The 21,234-nt window shown below is 30.3% G+C and overlaps 1 protein-coding gene across 10 annotated transcripts in view; it reads right to left on the reverse strand.

Annotated features, from left to right (window-relative positions):
* LOC113375662 (protein phosphatase 1 regulatory subunit 12C) overlaps positions 1-21,234 on the reverse strand; it is a 173,164-nt gene that overhangs the window by 56,095 nt on the left and 95,835 nt on the right. For 7 of the 10 annotated variants that reach the window (XM_026615597.1, XM_026615596.1, XM_026615595.1 and 4 more), the window contains exons 10-11: positions 16,575-16,752; positions 12,862-13,260 (exon numbers count right to left, since the gene is read on the reverse strand). In XM_026615597.1, coding sequence (XP_026471382.1) covers positions 12,862-13,260; positions 16,575-16,752 — 577 coding nt within the window. Of the gene's footprint in view, positions 1-5,709; positions 5,773-6,284; positions 6,395-8,219; positions 8,473-12,861; positions 13,261-16,574; positions 16,753-21,234 lie in introns of all 10 variants that reach the window. The other 3 variants (XM_026615593.1, XM_026615594.1, XM_026615592.1) reach the window with 2 other exon arrangements.

Below are 21,234 nucleotides of genomic sequence, written 5' to 3' on the forward strand. Positions count from 1 at the left end.
TATAATTATTAAATAAAACTAGTGGGGGGCATGGCATCGTGCCTTAAAGCAAATTGCTGGAACATCTCGTACCAAAATATTTTTTTTTTTTAAGATTAACATATTTTTAAAAAAATTACTCTAAAAAAATTAGATTTTTGAGAAACTATAAATTTTTGACAAAAATTTACTTTTGAAAAAAAAAGACTTTTTGAAGAAAAAATTATTTTGAAATATTTTGGAAATTCTTTTTCAAAGCAATCGCACTGCTTTAACTGCATAGAAACGAAATATCGAAGCGCGTAAAGACGGATAAACATTGGTACGGAACCCATAGGAATGTAAACAAAATTTATACTTATTGTTAAAATCTCTATAAAGTATCTGATAATTTGATGTGCATATGTCTAATGATCATTTTTGACCGCCAGGTGGCATTTTTTTTACTTTTTTCATTAGATCTCCGAAACCGCTAGACCTGCCTTCATGAAAATTTTATCAATTCTTCATCTTGTCAGTACAAGTAAAATGTTTTCTGTATTATTAAAATCGAACGCTCCGTTCTCTTAAAAACTGAGTTAACGTTTTTGGCACTTTTTGGCCTTTCTTGCCTACGGAACGGCTAGACCTGCCTTCGTAAAAACTAATCAGCACGCCTCCTTATCAATACGAATTGAATGTTTTTTTGAATTCAAATCGGTTGATCGGTGTTCCCAAAATCGTCGTCAAAAATTTGTATCCGCACACACAAACACATGCACACACACACACATACATCCAATTTTCTAAGGTATGCCAAAAAGTTAATTACTCAAGATAATTCTATGGCCATTCAAAACAAATTTCAATGTATACGAAATTCAATGCAGTAAGTATGTAAGAAATTCCAAATATTTTCGATGTCTAAAACAAAATTTAGAAATATCACAAATGTTTGAATGCAAGTATACCAAAAATTTCTAATATTCCATATTTGATAATGGTTTCACACATTATGTACATGATTCACAATCTGAGTGGTAATAGTAGTATTGCTCATAAATGTTCTAGATGATTTATGTTACCAGAAATTTTGGCAGAACATTCCTAAATATTGGACACCATTTATGTATGAATCAAGATTTTTCCAAATTTTTTAGCAGTAGCTCCATGAGTTCCATCTTTGTTCCAAAATTTGCAATATTAAAAGTATTCGGTGATAATTTTATTGCAATATATTCCCTAACTAAATGTAGTATTCCAAAATAAAAAACTAATCTAGAAATTACTTGACCATTTTAAATGAGTGTGACTTTATATTGAAATTTTCCACCTTTCTCCTGAAAAAGTACAACATTTCGAGACTTCAAGTAGATAAATGAGAACGTAGGTGAAGAATGTTTTCGAAGGACATTCTGGAAAATGCTTCTATTATGAATAAATAATTATAATTTAGGTAGTACTACATTCGCTAATAAAAGTTGGCCGTGTCCAGTGTTTCTATTTATCATCAAAAAGTGTCAACCAAATCATCTAATTTCATAAATCACGATCTGTCTATCAAAATCCAAGACAGATCTGGATTAATAGAACAACATGTACCGTCTGTCGTCAATTTATACCTTTTGTTATATCCAAAATAGATTTTCTCTCTATTTCTAAGAATTTCGCAAAATTAACTTCCCATCACAATAATAATAATATTGAAATATAGAAAAGAAGAGCAGTTGCCAAAAAAATTAACGTTTTGTTACATTGATCTGAATAGACGACAGATTTAGATCAGTGGCGGCCAAAAATAGAAATCGGACTGAATGAGAAAAAAAAGTAGGCAAAGATATGATTTGCATTAAAATGATGAAAGATTTTTTTTGGCAACGGAATAATCATGAGAATTTCAAAAGTATAATAAAATAGATATGCAAAGCATGATCTATTCAAAAAATCTGTTCTGTGCCCGACACTATTATTTTGTAATAAAGTTTAGATTTTGAAGAGTCGTTTACGTGTAGTTTTTTTTTTTTTGGATTGTACGTATTAAGTGGATTTTGATATTTCATAAACAATCATGTAGAATATATAAAGTATATTATAATATAATAAAGTAGTCTATTAATAAGAATGAGCATATCATCAGTATTAGCATCTGTTTCGAGGCGCAAGAGTTCACATTGGTGTTTACAAATCGAAATTCTATTTCAAGACAGAAACGAACGTTTGGCTAATTTCAAACTTGACGTAATAATAATCACCAATAAATATACATGGATACATATATACATGGAAATACATAAAAACACACGACAAGTTAAAAAATCTATTCTCTCTCTATTCACACACACACACACATACTTTTTCCAAATGTTGGTCTTATTCGATTCAGAATGGCTTGAAACGTCCAGGAGAAAACATAAAACTAGCGAATCGATTTTTTGATGAAAACAAACTTCTCCTTCAGGAAGTTAATATGTAAAACAAAGTCATTATTTCGACATTTTCTGGTTTTCTAAAAACGAAAAAAATTAAGTACAGTCAGTCAACCCTCCTATTAAGTGGTTTTCCTTGAAACGCGGTTTCCATGCTAAGAAAAGCTAAAAACGCGATGGCCCTTCTATAGCACGAAACTCATATAACACGGTTTTCGTTCAAAAGGGAGGTTTACTAAAAAAAATCACATGGTGGAAAGAAGAGCCATGTAAGATATGACGTGTATTTATTTTCTACCAGAACTTACAAAAAAAACAATTTTTTTTAAATGTTTACTAATTTTTGTCAAACTTTTTTTTTTTTATGTTTGGGGGCGGAGGTATCTAAAAACCCTTAGAAATCGATCACGTGATTAATGAACATCCCCTAAGTTCCTTCTGCGCAACCAATAAATGATTCTCTAGTAAATATACATTGTTGTAAAAATAAAAATAAAAAACGGTAGAATAGACCAATTTACAATATTTATATTTTACATTTTACTATATGTTTATGTACACTTGACAGAGTTTTTATAATAACTGTGTGCGACATCTGTTTTAGTAGCGACAAATTTCTTTCTCAGAACGTTAGTCTTTCTAATAAAAAAATCTGCCACAAATTTTTTTTGGAAAACTATTTTTCAGCTTAGCTTTTTAATATCTTAGTATGTTCATTGACCATGTGTTCTACTGCCATACCAAGTATTATTAAAATAGTCGAGATTTTTTCTAACAATCAATTACGAAGGAACAGCCTGGACGATCTTTGTCCCAAACCAATCAACATAATTCCCAAGTAATGTCTTTCCAATACTATTTGAATTTTTAAAATCGTTACAGAATTTTTGGCTAAAACACGGCCGGAAAATGTTGCACTTTTCTGATAATTTTGAAAGAAACGACTCAGCCGTATAAAAAAAAACTAAATAACACGAGTGCTTATCCATGTTTCATCGAATGGCTTTTTTATTTTTGAAATCAATTCAGTTGTTTTTGAGAAATTGCCGAAAAAAGGTCGAATTGTAACCAACGCCACAAAAACGTATCTAATTTTTGCAAACTTTGATGAATTTTTAAAATTAAACGACTTGTCGTAGGGCCGTAATATTTTAGTATGATCTATAAGCCTAATTATAAATTATAATCTACCATAAAAAAATAAATAAATAAAATCGTCGAAAAAAAAATCTTTTAAGACTTTATTACAAGAGAGCCCGGCCGATCTCTACCAAAAACTAATCAGGTCTATTCCCAACCAATACCTCCCAAACGGTTTTTGAATTTTCAAAATTCAATTTTTTTTCACTTTTCTGCTATTTACAAAGGAACGGCTGGGCTGATCGTGGCATAAAACAATAACTATAGTCCTCATCGATATACATCGAATCGCTTTTAAATTTTTGAAAACGGTTCAGCCGTTTTTGACAAAACGTCGATTTACGGCAAAAAATCTGTTCTCATACACGCACACACATACACACACACATACTATTACCTTAAATTTGGCCTCATTCGATTCAGAATGGCTTGAAACGTCAAGAAAACATAAAATTAGCGAATCGGATTTTTTGATGAAAACATAAACTTCTCCTTCGGGAAGTTAACAATGAGGCGCAAACAGTATAGTATTAACTATAAAGAAGTACAAATAACTCGCAAACACGGCTGCATTGCCATTTCTTAATTTTAGTTGTTTCCGCACTCTATATATACTACCTATAATATACCCCTAGTTTTAATTCTAAGATTTATTTGAATACGAATAATATAAAAAAGAGAAACCTGATTAATCAGAACGAAATATTTCAAATTGAATAACAAATGTGTTTAAACGTTTGAATTATAATTAGAGAATCAATTTTTGAAAAAAGAATGATGAATTGGGGCACAAAAAACCTACCTCTGCTAAATGCAGAAAACACTAACACAGGGTGAAGTGCATTTGTTTTTTTGTTTACACCTCCCCCTTTATATATATAACCAGAGTTGATTTTTCAATTGGAAAATAGCAATTAAAAATGGTTTCAATATTAAAAATGTAAGAAAAACAGATTGAACTAGTGGGGTGGGTGGCATCGTGCCTTAAGGCAAATTGCTGGAACTTCCCGTACCGTAACGAAACGTTCGAGGAATATTGAATGTTTTCAAATAGATTATTATAAATATTGTATTATTGTCTAATATTTATAATAATTATATAAACTGAATTGCAGAGTTGAAATTATTTGTTTAAAGTATATTAGAACTATAGTCAGAATTAAAAATAAAATCTGAATTATTTTCGATATACAAAAAATTAAAAAAAAAAAAAAAAAAAAAAAAAAAAATGGTACAAAATTTTTTTTTTCCAAAATTAATTATTTTGTTAAGACAAGCAGAAAGTTCTTTGAATCAATTGAATCGGACGCTTAGTTCTCTCAAAAACTGCCATTTTTTGTACATTTAGCTCTGTATCTCCGAAATGGCTGGGCCTGCCTTTGCGAAAAACTAATAACCCTTTCTCCCAATCATTACTAATAGAATGTTTTTTAGATCATTCAAATCGGATGCTCCGTTCTCTCAAAAACTCGATTTCTATTTTCTGCACTCTTTGCTCCTTATCTCCGTAACTGCTGGACCTGTCTTTGCCAAAAACTAATCAGCTCTTCTCCTTATTAATAGGAATCGAATGTTTTTTAAACCATTCAAATCGGTTGATCCGTACGCCCGAAAACGTGGACGAAAATTTGTATCCATACATACATACACACACACACACACACACACACACACACATCCATTTTTTCTGAGGTATGCCAAAACGTTCAGAAACCTTCAAAACGTCGAGAAATGTAAAAATTTTCAATTCCGATTTTCGGCCCATTACAATAACTTACCCTACGGGAAGTTAATTATATAAAACTGGATAAAAAAAAAATCAAATAAAAATCTCTAACTCATATTAATCAGATATCCAAAAGATTAAAACTAAGAAGTTTAATAACTGGTCAAGATTTGACCAGGGCTTTTTTATTTAACCCAGGACCCTTCGGGGTAGGGGATACAATGGTATGAGTATAATTACTTTTTATGAGAGACTAGCAAAAGTAACGAGAGAAGAAGGTTGTAGAGTAAATTTCAATATATGTCATAAACTAAATAGTGGTTTTATTCACATATCATATGGTGATGGAATATTTATTATTTATATTCCGCTTAATATCTAATTAATCGTAGTGAACCTAACCAATAACTGTTTTATAATACATTTAAAAATAAAACAAAATAAAAAATCTGGACTTACCTCATTGGTATTATTGTCACCACCAGCTCCATTGTCACCATCTTGCTTGTCAGGATCCAAGTCCTATGATAAAATTGAAATAAAAATTAAAATGAATTAATACATACATGAATATTATATATATTATATGAACTAAATACATACATAATTATTAGAAGACAAACTACACATTTTGGACTTATATTTATATAATTTAAATAAAAATCACCCACGTACATGTTCAAGATCAAAGTGTTTAAAAACGAAATAATCAATTTTGATAGAAACAATTGTATTCTGAAATTGTTTTGTCTTAATAAAACTATTAAAATTATGGAATATTTATATTTATGATCTTTCTCTTGACTTGGATTTTATATATTTCAATAAATATAAATATAATATAATATATAAACATATTTTTCATTTTGTTCGGATATTTATCCGTAGGTATAGTATCCGCCATTCTAGTAAAACAATAATAAGTATTTAGATTATAAAAGCTATACCATAATTGTGTGATATTTATGGACTTAACTTATAGTTAGTAATATAGTATGTTCACACTTTTAATTAAAAAAGTTTTTTCTACTTACATCCATGTCCAAATTAACAACACCGGTCGACCTTCTCTTGGGTCTCCGTCGTCTCTGAATGACGGCCTGTGTCGCCTGTGCATTTCTAACATCATTTTCTTTATCTTGCTCTACAAAAAGAAAAAAAAAATTATTATAGTTAGATATATAAAATATAGATAACAAAAAAAAAATATAATGAAGAATAGATCAATAATATTTTTCCATGCGATTGCAAAAATATTATGTCCATTAAAATTAGACAGAATAATATTTATAAAATAATGTTGCAAGTTATTGCAACTTGCCTTAAGGCCAAATGCTACTTTTGACTTTCAACTAGTTTTAAAAATTTGTGTTTTAATTCTATTAATTTTTTTTATCAAGTTTCATATAATTCATTCTATTTTTCTTACATTTTCATAATTAAAAACAATTTTAATTGCAATCTCCTAACAAATAATTAAAATTGATACTAAACCTGAAAATGAACATACATAGTTCCGAAAATGACAAACATACATACAAAAAACATTTCTAGTTCTAGTTTTATTTTGATAAAATAAGTGTAGATTTTTTGAAAAAAAAATTGGAAATTTTTTTAAAAAAATTGCACATTTTGAATTTATGTCTATAATTAAAAAAAAAAGTGAAAAGTTTTTAATTGTTGAACAAATTCGATCTTTTTTTTAAAAAAAATATTGATATTTTTTTAAGTTTTCAAATTTTATGAAAAGAAAAAGATTGAGATTTTGAAAATTTTAATTTTTTTGAAAAAGTTAAAAAATTTGATGTATTTTTTTTTTTAAAAAAATTAGCACATTTTGAATTCATGTTCATAATTTTTAAAGAAAGTTGAAAAGTTCGAAATTTTTGAACAAGTTCCATTTTTTTTTGTAAATATTGATAGTTTTTAAGTTCTGAAATTTTTTGTAAATCGAGATTTTGAAATTTTTAATGTTGAAACAGTTAAAAAAATTGATATAGTTTTTAAAAAATTTGCACATTATGAATTTGTTTCCAATTCTTTTTAAAATTGTTGAAAATTTTGAATTTTTAAAAAATTGCAATATTTGAATTTATGTCCAAAAATTCAAAAAAAAATATGAATTATAAAATTTTTTGTAAATCTGGATATTTCGATTTTTTCTTAAAAGTTGAAAAAGTTGATATTTTTTAAAAAATTGCAAATTTTGAATGTATGTCCAAAAATAAAAAAAAAATTGATTTGTGAAATTGTTGTAAATCTGTGTGGATATTTTGCAATTTTTTGAAAAAGTTGAAAAATACGATATTTTTATATAAATTGCAAATTTGGTATCTATTTCCAAAACTGTTAAAAAAAAAGTTGGATGGTGAATTTTTTTGAAAATGTGGAGATTTTGAAATTTTTTTGAAAAAGTTGAAAAAATTGATATTTTTTAAAAAAATTGCAAATTTTGAATTTATGCCCAAAGTTTTAAAAATAAGTTGAAAAGATAAATTTTTGAAAAATTTGTTTTTTTTTAATTATTTGAACAACTTGATATTTTTTTTAAAACATATGCACATTTTTAACGTATGTCCAAGATTTTTAAAAAAGTTGAAAAGTTTGAAATTTTTGAACAAATTCGATTTGTTTTTTTAAAAATATTGATATGATTTTAAGTTTTGAAGAAAAAATTTAAACATTTTGTAAATCGAAATTTTGAAATTTTTTGTAAATCGAAATTCGAAATTTATAATTTTTTTGAAAAATATTTGATAAATTTGATTAACTTTTTACAAAATTTGCACATTTTGAATTTAATTTTTTGAAAAAAATGTTGGAAAGTTTGAAATTTTTGAAAAAGTTGCAATTTTTTTAAAGTTCAGGAAAATTTCGAAGATTAAAAAAAAAATTATTTTATTTAAAATTTTCAATTGCTTTTACCTAAACGAATTCAATTATTTATTCTATTTATTCTATCCTAATACCTTTATCCTCCTGTGTGCTCCTGGTGGGTCGTCTCAGTTGTAGAGTGACAGTCGTGTTATCAGTACCGGTACCAGTACCAGTGACGGTGGCATCATTCGTCATTCTCGTAGGATCTGCCACACTACTCCTATTGTTGTTACCCGCAGAATCCCTGGACAGAGAGCTCGTTGAATTGTTAACAGCCGGAACACTGGTAGGACGTCTTGTGGGCTGGGTATCACTACTCGACTTTGTTGCATCTTCCAGCTTAAACTGATAAATGAACTAGTTGGTATTGGTATTTAGCCTTGAGGCAAGTTACATGAACTTCCCGATATGTGTAAATAATCGACTTAATCAAAAAAATGTGTAAATAATATACTTCATCAATCCTACTTTTAAAAAAAACGATAATAATTTTAGCAAAGTTTGACGAATTTTTAAAATTAAACTACTTGTTGTAATAATATAAGGCCGTAATATTACAGTAAGTTCTATAAGACCATGATGTATATCGCCAAAAAAAGTTCCATGAAAATCGGCTTACATTTTTTTTAACAGTTCATTACAAGAAAACGGCTCGGTAGATTTTCACCTAAAATTAATCAGTATCATTTCCAACTAATATCTTTCGAACAGTTTTTGATTTTTTGAAATCGGTTCGGTAGGATGAGCTTAAATGTGGACGAAAATTTAACACTTTTTTTCAACAGTTAATTACAAGAAAACGGCTCGGTAGATTTTCACCTAAAATTAATCAGCATCATTCCCAAATGATATGTTTCGAACAGTTTTTGATGTTTCAAAATCGGTTCGGTAGGATGAGCTTAAATGTGGACGAAAATTTAACACTTTTTTTCAACAGTTAATTACAAGAAAACGGCTCGGTAGATTTTCACCTAAAATTAATCAGCATCATTCCCAACTAATATCTTTCGAACGGTTTTTTAATTTTCAGAATCGATTCAGAATTGCGGGCTAAAACGTGGACGAAAAATTTTTCACTTTTCTGCAATTTACAAAGAAACGGCCCGGCCGATCGCCGCACAAAACTCAGAGACGATAGTCCTCATCGAGATACATCTCTTTGAGGCTTTACAGGCTTTTAAATTTTTGAAATCGGTCCAACCGTTTTGGAGAAAACGTCGATTTACGGCAAAAAATCTGTTCACACACACACACACACACATACTTTTTCCAAATTTGGTCTCATTCGATTCAGAATGGCTTGAAACGTCGAGAAAACATAAAATTAGCGATTCGGATTTTTTGATGAAAACATAAACTTCTCCTTCGGGAAGTTAAAAACAAGTCTTCATTGTCTTCGATATTGTATCAAACTCAATATATTTTGAATGTTTTATAACTATGTTTTACTTCTGCACTCAGACATAAACATATATAAAATACTTACGAATGTAACAAAAGAAAAAAACGTTTTGGCAAATCATAAAAAAATGCCATATAAAAAAGTTTCTATCGAAAATCGAGTCAGATTAAATCATTTTAAAATTGATGTTTTTTTTCAGCGGTTTAATGAGAAAATTTTCAGTCAATAATATAAAAATAACTAGTTGGTTTGGTATTTTGCTTTGAGGCAAGTTACATGAACTTCTCGATATGTGTCAATAATCGACTTAATCAATAAACTAGTGGGGTGGGTGGCATCGTGCCTTAAGGCAAATTGCTGGAACTTCCCTTACCGTAACGAAATGTTCGAGAAATATTGAATGTTTTCAAATAGATTATTATCAATATCGTAACACTGTCTAATATTTATAAGAATTATATAAAATGAATTGCAGAGTTGAAATTATTTGTTTAAAGTATATTAGAACTATAGTCAGAATTAAGAATAAAATCTGAATTATTATTATCGATATACAAAATATTAAAAAAAAAAAAAAAAAAAATGAAACAAAATTTTTTTTTCCAAAATCAATTATTTTGTTAAGACAAGCAGAAAGTTCTTTGAATCAATTGAATCTGACGCTTAGTTCTCTCAAAAACTGCCATTTTTTGTACATTTAGCTCTGTATCTCCAAAATGGCTGGGCCTACCTTTGCGAAAAACTAAAAACCCCTTCTCCCAATCATTACTAATTGAATGTTTTTTAGATCATTCAAATCGGATGCTCCGTTCTCTCAAAAACTCGATTTCTAATTTCTGCACTCTTTGCTCGGTATCTCCGAAACGACTGGACCTGCCTTTGCCAAAAACTAATCAGCTCTTCTCCCTATCAATAGGAATCGAATGTTCTTTGAACCATTCAAATCGGTTGATCCGTACGCCTGAAAACGTGGGCGAAAATTTGTATCCATACATACATACACACTCACACACACACATCCATTTTTTCTGAGGTATGCCAAAACGTTCAGAAACCTTCAAAACGTCGAGAAATGTAAAAATTTTCAATTCCGATTTTCGGCCCATTACAATAACTTACCCTAAGGGAAGTTAAAAATAAATTAATTTATGAGTGATTAAAAGTATTCCGAGTGGATTTATTACACATCATTGCAAACGAACGAAAGAACACGTTAACTCGGAGTATTCTCTTAAAGCAAATTTTCAAAGATCAATAATTTTAATTAATCAATAATTATAATTGAACCAGTTTCCGTAGGACTTTAATGGTTTACTATGTTCATTAAAACCAAGTACTCTATCGTTATACCAAGTAAATCGTCTAATTTTCATTTTAACTAATGTCAAAAAAACTACCCATTTTCTCAAACTTTGATGAATTTTTAAAATTAAACTACTCGTCGTAAGGCCGTAATAATTCAGTAAGTTCTATAAGACCATGATATATCGCTAAAAAAAAGTTCCATAAAAATCGGCTTAAATTGTTTTTTCAACAGTTAATTACAAGAAAGGGCTCGGTAGATTTTCACCTAAAACTAATCAGTATCATTCCCAACTAACATCTTTCGAACAGTTTTCGATTTTTTAAAATCGGTTTGGTAGCATGAGCTTAAATGTGGACAAAAAGTTTAACACTTTTTTTCAAATTACAAAGAAACGGCTTGGCAGATCGTCGCACAAAACTGACAAACTATAGTGCTCATCGAGATACATCAAATGGGTTTTAAATTTCTGAAATCGGTTCAGGCGTTTTTGAGAAAATGTCGATGAAAGGTCTCATTTTGACAAATGCCAAAAAACCGATACCAATTTTTGCAAAATTTGACTAATTTTAAAAGTTAAACTAGTGGGGTGTATGGCATCGAGCCTTGAGGCAAACTGCTGGAACTTCCCGTACCGTAACGAAATGTTCGAGGAATACTGAATGTTGTATTATAAATATTGTAAAATTATCTAATATTTATAAGAATTATATAAACTAAATTGCAAAGTTAAAATTATTTATTTAAAGTATATTAGAACTTTAGTCAGAATGAAAAATAAAATCTGATTTATTTTCGATATAAAAAAAAATTAAGATACAATTTTTTTCCAAAATCAATTATTTTGTTAAAACAAGCTGAAAGTTCTTTGTATCATTCAAATCGGACGCTTAGTTTTCTTAAAAACTACCATTTTTTGAATATTTAGCTATGTATCTCCGAAAACGCTGAACCTGCCTTTACCAAAAACTAATAATCACTTCTACCAATCATTACTAATTGAATGTTATTAGATCATTCAAATCGGAGGCTCCGTTCACTCGATTTGTCTATTTTCTGCACTCTTTGCTCCGTATCTCCGTAACGGCTTGACCTGCCTTTACCAAAAACTAATCAGCACATCTCCCTATCAATAGGAATCAAATGTTTTTTTGAACCATTCAAATCGGTTGATCCGTGCGCCCGAAACGTGACTGGAATTTTGTATCCATACATACATACATACCCACACACACATCCATTTTTTCTGAGGTATGCCAAAACGTTCAGAAACCTTCAAAACGTCGAGAAATGTGAAAATTTTCAATTCCGATTTTCGGCCCATTACAATAACTTACCCTACGGGAAGTTAAACTAGTTGTCGTAGGGCAGCAATATTTTAATATGATCTAGAAGACTATGGTATCTGCCGTCAAAAAAAAAAAAAATAATGAAAATTGTCGAAAAAAATTTCTTTAACACTTAATTACAAGAAAACGGCCCGGCCGATCTCTACCAAAAACTAATCAGCACAATTCCCAACCAATATCTTTCGAACGGTTTTTGAATTTTCAAAATCGATTCAGAATTGCGGGCTAAAACGTGGACGAAAACGTCGATTTACGGCAAAAAATCTGTTCACATACATACACACACACACACATACTTTTTCCAAATTTGGCCTCATTCGATTCAGAATAGAAAAAAAATTCAGAGAAAACATAAAATTAGCGAATCTCATTTTTTGATGAAAACATGAACTTCTCCTTCGGTAAGTTAAAAATCTGTTGACACACACACACGCACACACACACACATACTTTTTCCAAATTTGGTCTCATTCGATTCAGATTGTATTAAAACGTCGAGAAAACATAAAATTAGCGAATCGGATTTTTTGATTAAAACATAAACTTCTTTTTCGGGAAGTTAAAAATCTTTTCACACACACACATACATTTTCCTTAAATTCGGTCTCATCCGATTCAGAATGGCTTCGAGAAACGTCCGAATCTCTAATCAAATCTGTTTCCTGAATCTAATCTCTCACCTTGCTTCCGTTATCCACCTTCAGCCTCCAACTGGGCCTGCGTTCATGATTATGATGCCCCACAGGTGACTCGCTCCCTCTAGAACCGACACCGGCTGGTGTAATAGTGGCACTGGCAGCCGTTGTACTGCCGTTGCCGTTATTCCTGGATGTCAGACCGCCGTTGTTAACGATTCCGTTGTTCTCCTGGTGTTTCAGATCGGAACCGTTGGCTGGTTCGACGTTCGTTGTCGCTGATGAATTTGGCATCCTGGTTGTGAAACTGACTGTGATGCTGTTGGTTGTAGGCGAAGCTGGTGACTGGTGGTTGTGGTTGCTGCCGGGCAGGGCGTTGGCGTGGGTCGCCTCGGTGTCTATGGGTTGAGAGGGCTCTTGAGGCTTTGTTAATGTCGTGGAGTCCTGGGAGGGATAGACGATGAAATTATTAGTAAGGGTTATAAATTATAAATAAATATATATCGCAAATTACTAATTAATATGTAGTGTAGAAAAAAAATAATATTAAACTATAAAGTAACTCTGCGTATATAGCACGTTGCCTTAAAAAAAAACTTGCTTGATATGTGCAACTAAATAATAGATTTAATACGAAATCCGATCTAGCAGCTTTTTTAATTGATGTATACTTTTTTTTTTAACTTCCCGACGGAGAAGTTTATGTTTTCATCAAAAAATCCGATTTGCTGATTTTTTGTTTACTCGACGTTTCAAGCCAATCTGAATCAAATGAGACCAAATTTGGAAAAAGTATGTGTGTGTGTGGGTGTATGTGTCAGCTAATTTTTGACCTTTCGTCGACGTTTTCTCGAAAAACGGTTGGATCGATTTCAGAAATTTAAAAGCCATTCTATGTAACTCGGTTCTAAGTTCTACTAATGACTCCAGTTTTCTAATTCAGAAGATGTTATTTAGTAATCACACTGATTAGTTTTGGACAAAGATTGACCGAGGCATTTCTTAGTAATTAACTGTTCAAAAATTTTTTTTCAATAAAACTTTTTTGTTGGCAGATATCATAGTCATAAAGAACGTACTAAAATATTACGACCCTTCGACAAATGTTTATTTATTTATTTATTTTTAAATTCTAAATTTTGGTAAATGTTTAATTTCAAATTCTAAATTTTGGTCGATTAAATCACATAGTACACAATTCAGGAAGTTCACGCAACTTGCCTTAAAGCAAAATGCCACTTTCAAGTAGTTAATTAACATGTAGTGTAGGCATGTGTAGAACGAAGATTAATCTAGTTTTTTTTTAAGATACGATCGAGACGTTGCTATAAGGAGATAAAATTTGTAACTTCTCGAAGTAGTTTACATTTTTACGAGAAAATCCGATTCGCTAATTTTACTCGTTTAGTTTAATTTTTTTCTCGATGTTTCAAGTCATTCTGAATCAAATGAGACCGATTTTTGACCTCTCGTCGAAGATTTCTCAAAAACGGTTGGACCGATTTTAAACATTTAAAAGCCCTTCAAAGTAACTCGATAAGAACTATTGATTCATTTTTAACGACGTTCAATCGATTTCTTTGTAATTAGCAGAAAAGTGCAAATTTTTTCATTCAAGCCAAAAAATCTTGGCTCGATTTTAAAAATTCTGTTCCAAAGATATCGATTGGAGATCGTGCTGATTATTTTTCGGTAGAGATTGGACCTGCTGTTTCTTCGTAATCAATTGTTTAAATTTTTTCCGACGATTATGATGATGATAGAATCCATAATGTCAAATAACATACTAAAATATTATAGGCCTACGATAAGCGGATAAATTATAAAAAATCGATCAAGCGTTTCTAATGAGAATCTATATCGAGTTGATGTCCACCTTTAAATAAAATGCATTTTTAGAACTCGAAATGAATGAAAAATATGTTAACGAATTAATTTAATTCGTACAATTACGTATATTATAAGTATGTTTATTTTTTTATTAAAAACGTTAGTTTTTTTGCAATAGCAGTTGAACATTTTACTTAAATACCTTAAATGCAATTCTTATTGATTGATTATGTTTTGTATCTAGAAGTTAATGCAAAGTTTATTTTATTTGAATGAATGGTAACATTTTTAACGAAACTAGAGAAGTTTTGTCAACTATTTATTTACTTTTTTACTAATTCCAAAGCCATTTTTAATTGACTTGGTCGACTCATCACATCCCAAAAGCGACCTTTAACACTAATTCTAACTATCATATTTTTTCAAACTTCGATGAATTTATAAAATTAAACAACTCGTCATAGGGTCGTAATACTTTAGTATGTTCTAGAAGACCATCGTATCTATAATCAAAAAAAAAAATCACAAAAATCGTCGAAAAGAATTTTTTCAACACTTTATTATTATAAGAAAACTGCCCGGCCGATCTTTACCAAAAACTAATCAGGTCGATTCACAACCAATATCTTTCGAACAGTTTCTAAATTTTAAAATGACTCAAGATTGTGGGCTGAAAAAAATGGGCAAAAAATTTTTCACTTTTCTGCTATTTACAAAGAAACGATTAGGCCGATCGTTGCACAAAACTGACAAATGATAGTCCTTAACGAGTTTCATCGAACGGCTTTTACATTTTTCAAATCGGTTAAGTCGTTTTTTAAGAAAACGCCGATGAAAGGTCAAAAATCGGCTCACATATTGACACTGTGGTGTCAAACAATTCAAAATAACTTGAAACGTTGAGAAAACAAAATTAGGGGGCGTCTATTAATCACGTGATCGATTTTTTTTGGGATTTTGGGACCACCTCTCCCTCTTGGTGTTATTTAAAATTACTCCCCCCCCTTTCCCGCAAAACATTACGTGTATTTTTAGCTATGCAAAATTTTTCGAACAAATTTTCCAAAAAATCGTACTTTTTTAAAAAAAATATGAAAATTCGGTTAAAAAATATATACAAGTTATATCTTACAACTAGATTCCTCTCTTCTCCAACGTGATATTTTGTGATTTTTTGCCAACCCCCTCTTACCCTAAAAGTCTCATGTGATTAATGGACAAATCGAATTTTCTGGCAAAAACAAACTTCTTTTTCGGATTCAGAATATTATATGATAAAATTAGTAGACAACATTCATTGTAAACAAACAAAATAAAATCCAATTTAATACAAAACAAAGAAAATTTAATTGACAAATTTATAAATACAAACTTCATCATCAATATATAATATTGAAAGAAAAAATTTTAGTTTACAACATTCAACATGAACTAATTTTATCATATAATATTAATATAATCATTTACTTATACAAAAACTGCACTTTGGTAAAAAATAAACCTATCACATACTGTACAGCTTCTTCTAACATTAATTTAACATTAAATGCATCTAGAAAATTGTTATAGAAATTGTAATTCAACATTGTTCTGATTCGAGTGAAAAGATTTGATGAATTTTTGTTATACAAAACGATATTTGTATCAAACTTATCTTGGATTGAATTATTAGAAGTGGTCAAAAAATTGTTATCAGACACTTGTTCCAAAACTGGCGAGAAATTGAAAGAGTTATCATTGAAATCACTCGAGGAAAGAGTATTGACAATATTATTATTTTGTGTGAGATCGAGAGTTGATTTATCATTTTCAATTATCTTTCCTTCCCCGAATAAATTACTCTCAACCATCTTATCGATAAAACTACCATCAGCCCTATCGATATCACCCAAAACACTATCAATTAACAAATGTTCTTCGATATTAACCTCAGCATGGTTCCCGATGCTATTGTTATTGTGGTTCTTCTGCTTGACCAGCTGCTCGGCTGATTTGATTTCATCGAGAGTGACACCTTGGGTCGACCTCCTGGTTTCTCGGACTCGTTTGGCATGGGCTTTCCTTTGGGTTTCACTTTCTTCGTCACGAACTGGAGGCACAAAGGACCTGGGGTAAAAAAATACATTTAGAAAGGTGGAAAAGGTGAGATTAAATTTTATCAAGCAATTGAATTAAATTTGAAACTATTATGGTAGCTATGATTGAGAAAAAAATATGTTTAGTAGGCATAAATTATAATAATTAACTTCCCGAAGGAGTAGTTCATGCTTAATCAGTTCAAAATATTGGTCTCATTCGATTCAGAATGGCTTGAAACGTCGAGAAAACATAAAATTTGCGAATAGGATATTTTTATGAAAACGTAAACTTCTCCTTCGGGATGTTAATAATTTTGTTCCAAAAGTTACAAACTGTTATATATTTCTTAATTTTTAATTTTTTTTCAAATCTAAACAATTTTTGGTATCAAATAATTACATGGATGCCTGAAAATCATTTTACACTAATTTTATATAATAGTATTTGATTTCTTTTTTTTTAAATAAAAATTTAAATTTAAATTTACGATTGTCTTCAGAGGCAAAATAAACCAAAAACCACAGAACATAATATTTGGTTGTAAACACATACATTTAAAAATTATAAAAAACAACCAAAATTATATTCTTTTGCCAAACAAATAAATTAATTGTAAATATTTTTTCATCCACTATGAATTATTTTTTCATTAAGTACATGCAATTTAAGCAAACTTTTTAATAGTATAAAATTAGTATCAAATTTAAATATAAAGCCATTAATTAATATACCTGTTAATAGCAAAGTTTACTAAATCCAAACCAATATTACTTTTAATTTTCGTGCAATTGTTTTTTTTTACTACACATGCAAAAACCGGTGTTTTTTTATACCAAATCGTTTCCCGAAGAGAAAATACTAAATCGCGATTTCGATTACGACAAAGTATTTTGAAATGATAAGATAACGATAAGTTTCATATAGGGGAAAATGGGAAAAATAGATTCAAACTATTACTCATACTAAATATGCCAAAAATAATATCTAACAGATATTTAAGTCATATTTTTTATAAAACATTTTCGAATAAAATGTTCGGGAAGTAAAAATTGAACTAAAAACAAGGAAGGCAAGAGAAAAAAATTAAATATTTTGTTTTCACAATTTTATTATCGGAAATATATTATCCGGTAAATTATATATGAATATTGTATTTTGTTCTCGATACAAAACCTGTTGAAGAAACAGATCTAGTTCCGAAACGTATTAAATAAATACAACCCTCGTCAAAACTGTTTCGACTTACTGTTACAAAAACAAATAATAAAAACTTTAATTTCTGCTAGAGTATACTCGTTTTTCTGAACAAGTTAATAAAACTAATAATACCTGCAAATAAAATAATTTTAGATAATTATTATTAATTATTAATACATTTTATTGACACAGATTTCGATTACATTATTTCCTGTATCATTACGACCCGCTGTCCTCTATAGAAATTTCATAAATGTCATAAAATTCGATAAAACAGATAATGAATTCCCTATTCGATTCTAAAGACATGCAAAAAATATTTTTAGAAAAAATTATAATCAAATCGGCATGCAAAACGTAAATCTGCATTATTTTAAATCAAAAGAATGCGATAGGTATTTGTAGATACAGAGCCTAGAACAAACTTTTTTTTTATCATGCCCCAAAAATAATTGATAATTTTTAGAATTACAATCAGCAAAGAAAATGCTGATCGAAAATGTTTAAAAATATTGTTTAAGTAGAAACGGTTGAAATTTTATTGTCGTATATTAAATATGGTGGGGAAAAAATGTAGAACTGGTAAAAACTTCTGCAAAACAACTTCAAACATTAATTAAGCCGTTAACTGTGATTCACGAGTATTCTCGTCACGGTAAAATGGCAGAATTTTTGGTGCTGACGAGTATATTCGTCATGCGCACAAAACAGTGATGATTAACTTTCTATAGGGTAAAGTCATAATAGTTGTCCAAAAATAGATATTGAAAATTTTTGCATTACTTCACGTTTCTAAGGATTTTGGCAAATTTTAGAAAAAAATGGATGTATATGTGTATGTATGGATATAATGTTTCGTCGACGTTTTCGAAAGCACTAATTAACCAATTTGAATGATTCAAAAATAATTCAAATCCTATTGATAGCGAGACGTGCTGATTAGTTTTTGGCAAAGGCAGGTGCAGCCGTTACGGAGATACGTGGCAAAGAGTGCAGAAAATGAGAACTAGGATTGTGCGAAAATGAAGCATCCGATTTGAATGATTCAAAAACCATTCCATTGGTATTGGCGTAATGAAAAATTGTTGAAATTTTTGGGAATGTAAGTCTAGCAGTTTAGGAAATCCAAAAAAAGTTTAAAAAAAATGCTTTTTGGCGGTCGAAAATGAGATATTTTTTAGATCTAGATCTAAATCAAGCGACATGAATAAGTATCAAAAACTTCAAGATTTTCACCATACATTTCAAATTTTCACAACACATCCAAAAAACTTCAGTTTCCGAAAAAATCCATGTTTTAAAAAATTCAGTATTCTCAAAAAGAGATTTAAAAAAAAAAATCTAACTAAATTTTTAAATATATTCAAAAGGTTCAAAAAATTCAAAATACTTAAAAAAAAAAATCTAATTTTTCATTTCTGAGCTCTCAAAAATTTTAATCACGATGCCATGCACCACTAGTTAAATTTCAATTTCAACAGCAAACTAGTGGTGTATGGCATCGTGCCTTAAGGTAAATTGCTGGAACTTCCCGTACCGTAATGAAATGATCAAGGAATATTAAATGTTTTCAAATAGATTTTTATGAATATTGTAACATTGTTTAATATTTATAAGAAGTATATAAACTGAATTGCAAGTTGAAACTATTTGTTTAAAGTATATTAGAACAGAATTAAAATTAAAGTCTGAATTATTTTCGATATACAAAATTTTTTTTTTTGAAAAAAAAAAATTAGAAACAAAATTTTTTTTTCCAAAAGCAATTATTTTGTTGAAACAAGCAGAAAGTTCATTGAATAATTCGAATCGGACGCTTAGTTCTCTCAAAAATTGTCATTTTTTGTACATTAGCTCTGTATCTTCGAAATGACTTGGTCTGCCTTTGCCAAAAACCAATCACCTGTTCTTCCAATCATTACAAATTGAATGTTCAAATCGGATACTCCGTTCTCTCAAAAACTCGATTTCTATTTTCTGCACTTTTTGGTTCGTATCTCCGAAACGGCTGGACCTGCCTTTGCCAAAAACTAATCAGCTCTTCTCCCTATCAATAGGAATCGAATGTTTTTGAACCATTCAAATTGGTTGATCCGTGCGCCCGAAAACGTGACTGGAAATTTGTATCCATACATACACACACACACACATACACACACATCCATTTTTTGTGAGGTATGCCAAAATGTTCAGAAACCATCAAAACGTCGAGAAATGCAAAAATTTCATTTCGATTTTCGGCCCAATACTATAACTACCCTACGGGAAGTTAATTATCATTGTTTTATACGCATTATGTGTTTACTCTTCAATACATAAAATTTTGCGACTACTCGATGAGAAATATATCCGTCAATAACAAAGTAAAAGTTTTTACTTAATCCTACATTTTCAAAACTATCTTATCTATTCTCAATCTACTCAACAAAAATTGCTATTCTACAAACGTTTTCAATCGTTTCTGCGACAAGATGTAAAAATTTACACTAGACTCTAATGCCTATTATACCCATAAAGCAATAAACATGTAAAAGCAACACAAATACTATCGGCATTTATCATCGAATGCAATTCTGCCTTCTGTTGTTTCTCCGCAATAAAGCATAAAAAATCTCATTTCATGCTTTCAATCAAATTTATTATTTTCCCTTTACTTGAAGAAGTTCTTGAAAATATTCCCCGGCGACATTTTGGTCGGCGTCTGCGGCGACGACACCGCCGTCGTCATGTTGCTCTGGTCCTGCGGCGACGGCGACGCGTTCGGCGTGGCGAACGTCAGCGTCGGCGAGGCGTTCGACGAGGCCACCGTCGCCGGCGACGACACCGGAGATTCGGTGGCGGCGGCGGAGGCGGTGCTCGTCACCGGACTAATATAGTCGTTGGAGGAGGAGGAAAAGGTTTGAATGATAAATAGACACTTGCTTTGATTTTTAAAAGACATACCCATATACCTCACTTTGAGTCGCGTTGGTACGTTCAAAAAGAAAAAAACAAGACGCGAATTGAAAGGACACAACGAAAACAAAATCTTATTTAGCTAAGCACGTAAATATATTCCAGGATTACAAAAATACTACTTTAACACCTGTACACAACGCACTCTTACATTACAGGACCGCGTGGATATCGGTGGCTATCGGTGAACGGTGTGTGTTATCTGGAATAAACCGTTTTTGATACGGACCCCATGATTAAAGCACGATTTTCGATGCGGTCTTCAAGGCGTTAAAAAAAATTGCACGAAGTGAGTATTGACTCACTATGAGTGTCGTCTATGAACGACATCTGCTTGACGACATCAAATGTTTTGAC

The sequence above is a fragment of the Ctenocephalides felis genome, unplaced genomic scaffold (genome assembly GCF_003426905.1).
Source record: "Ctenocephalides felis isolate EL2017-DRISC unplaced genomic scaffold, ASM342690v1 CF-g0.4_SCAFFOLD_01886, whole genome shotgun sequence".
Classification (NCBI taxonomy): Eukaryota; Metazoa; Arthropoda; class Insecta; order Siphonaptera; family Pulicidae; genus Ctenocephalides; species Ctenocephalides felis.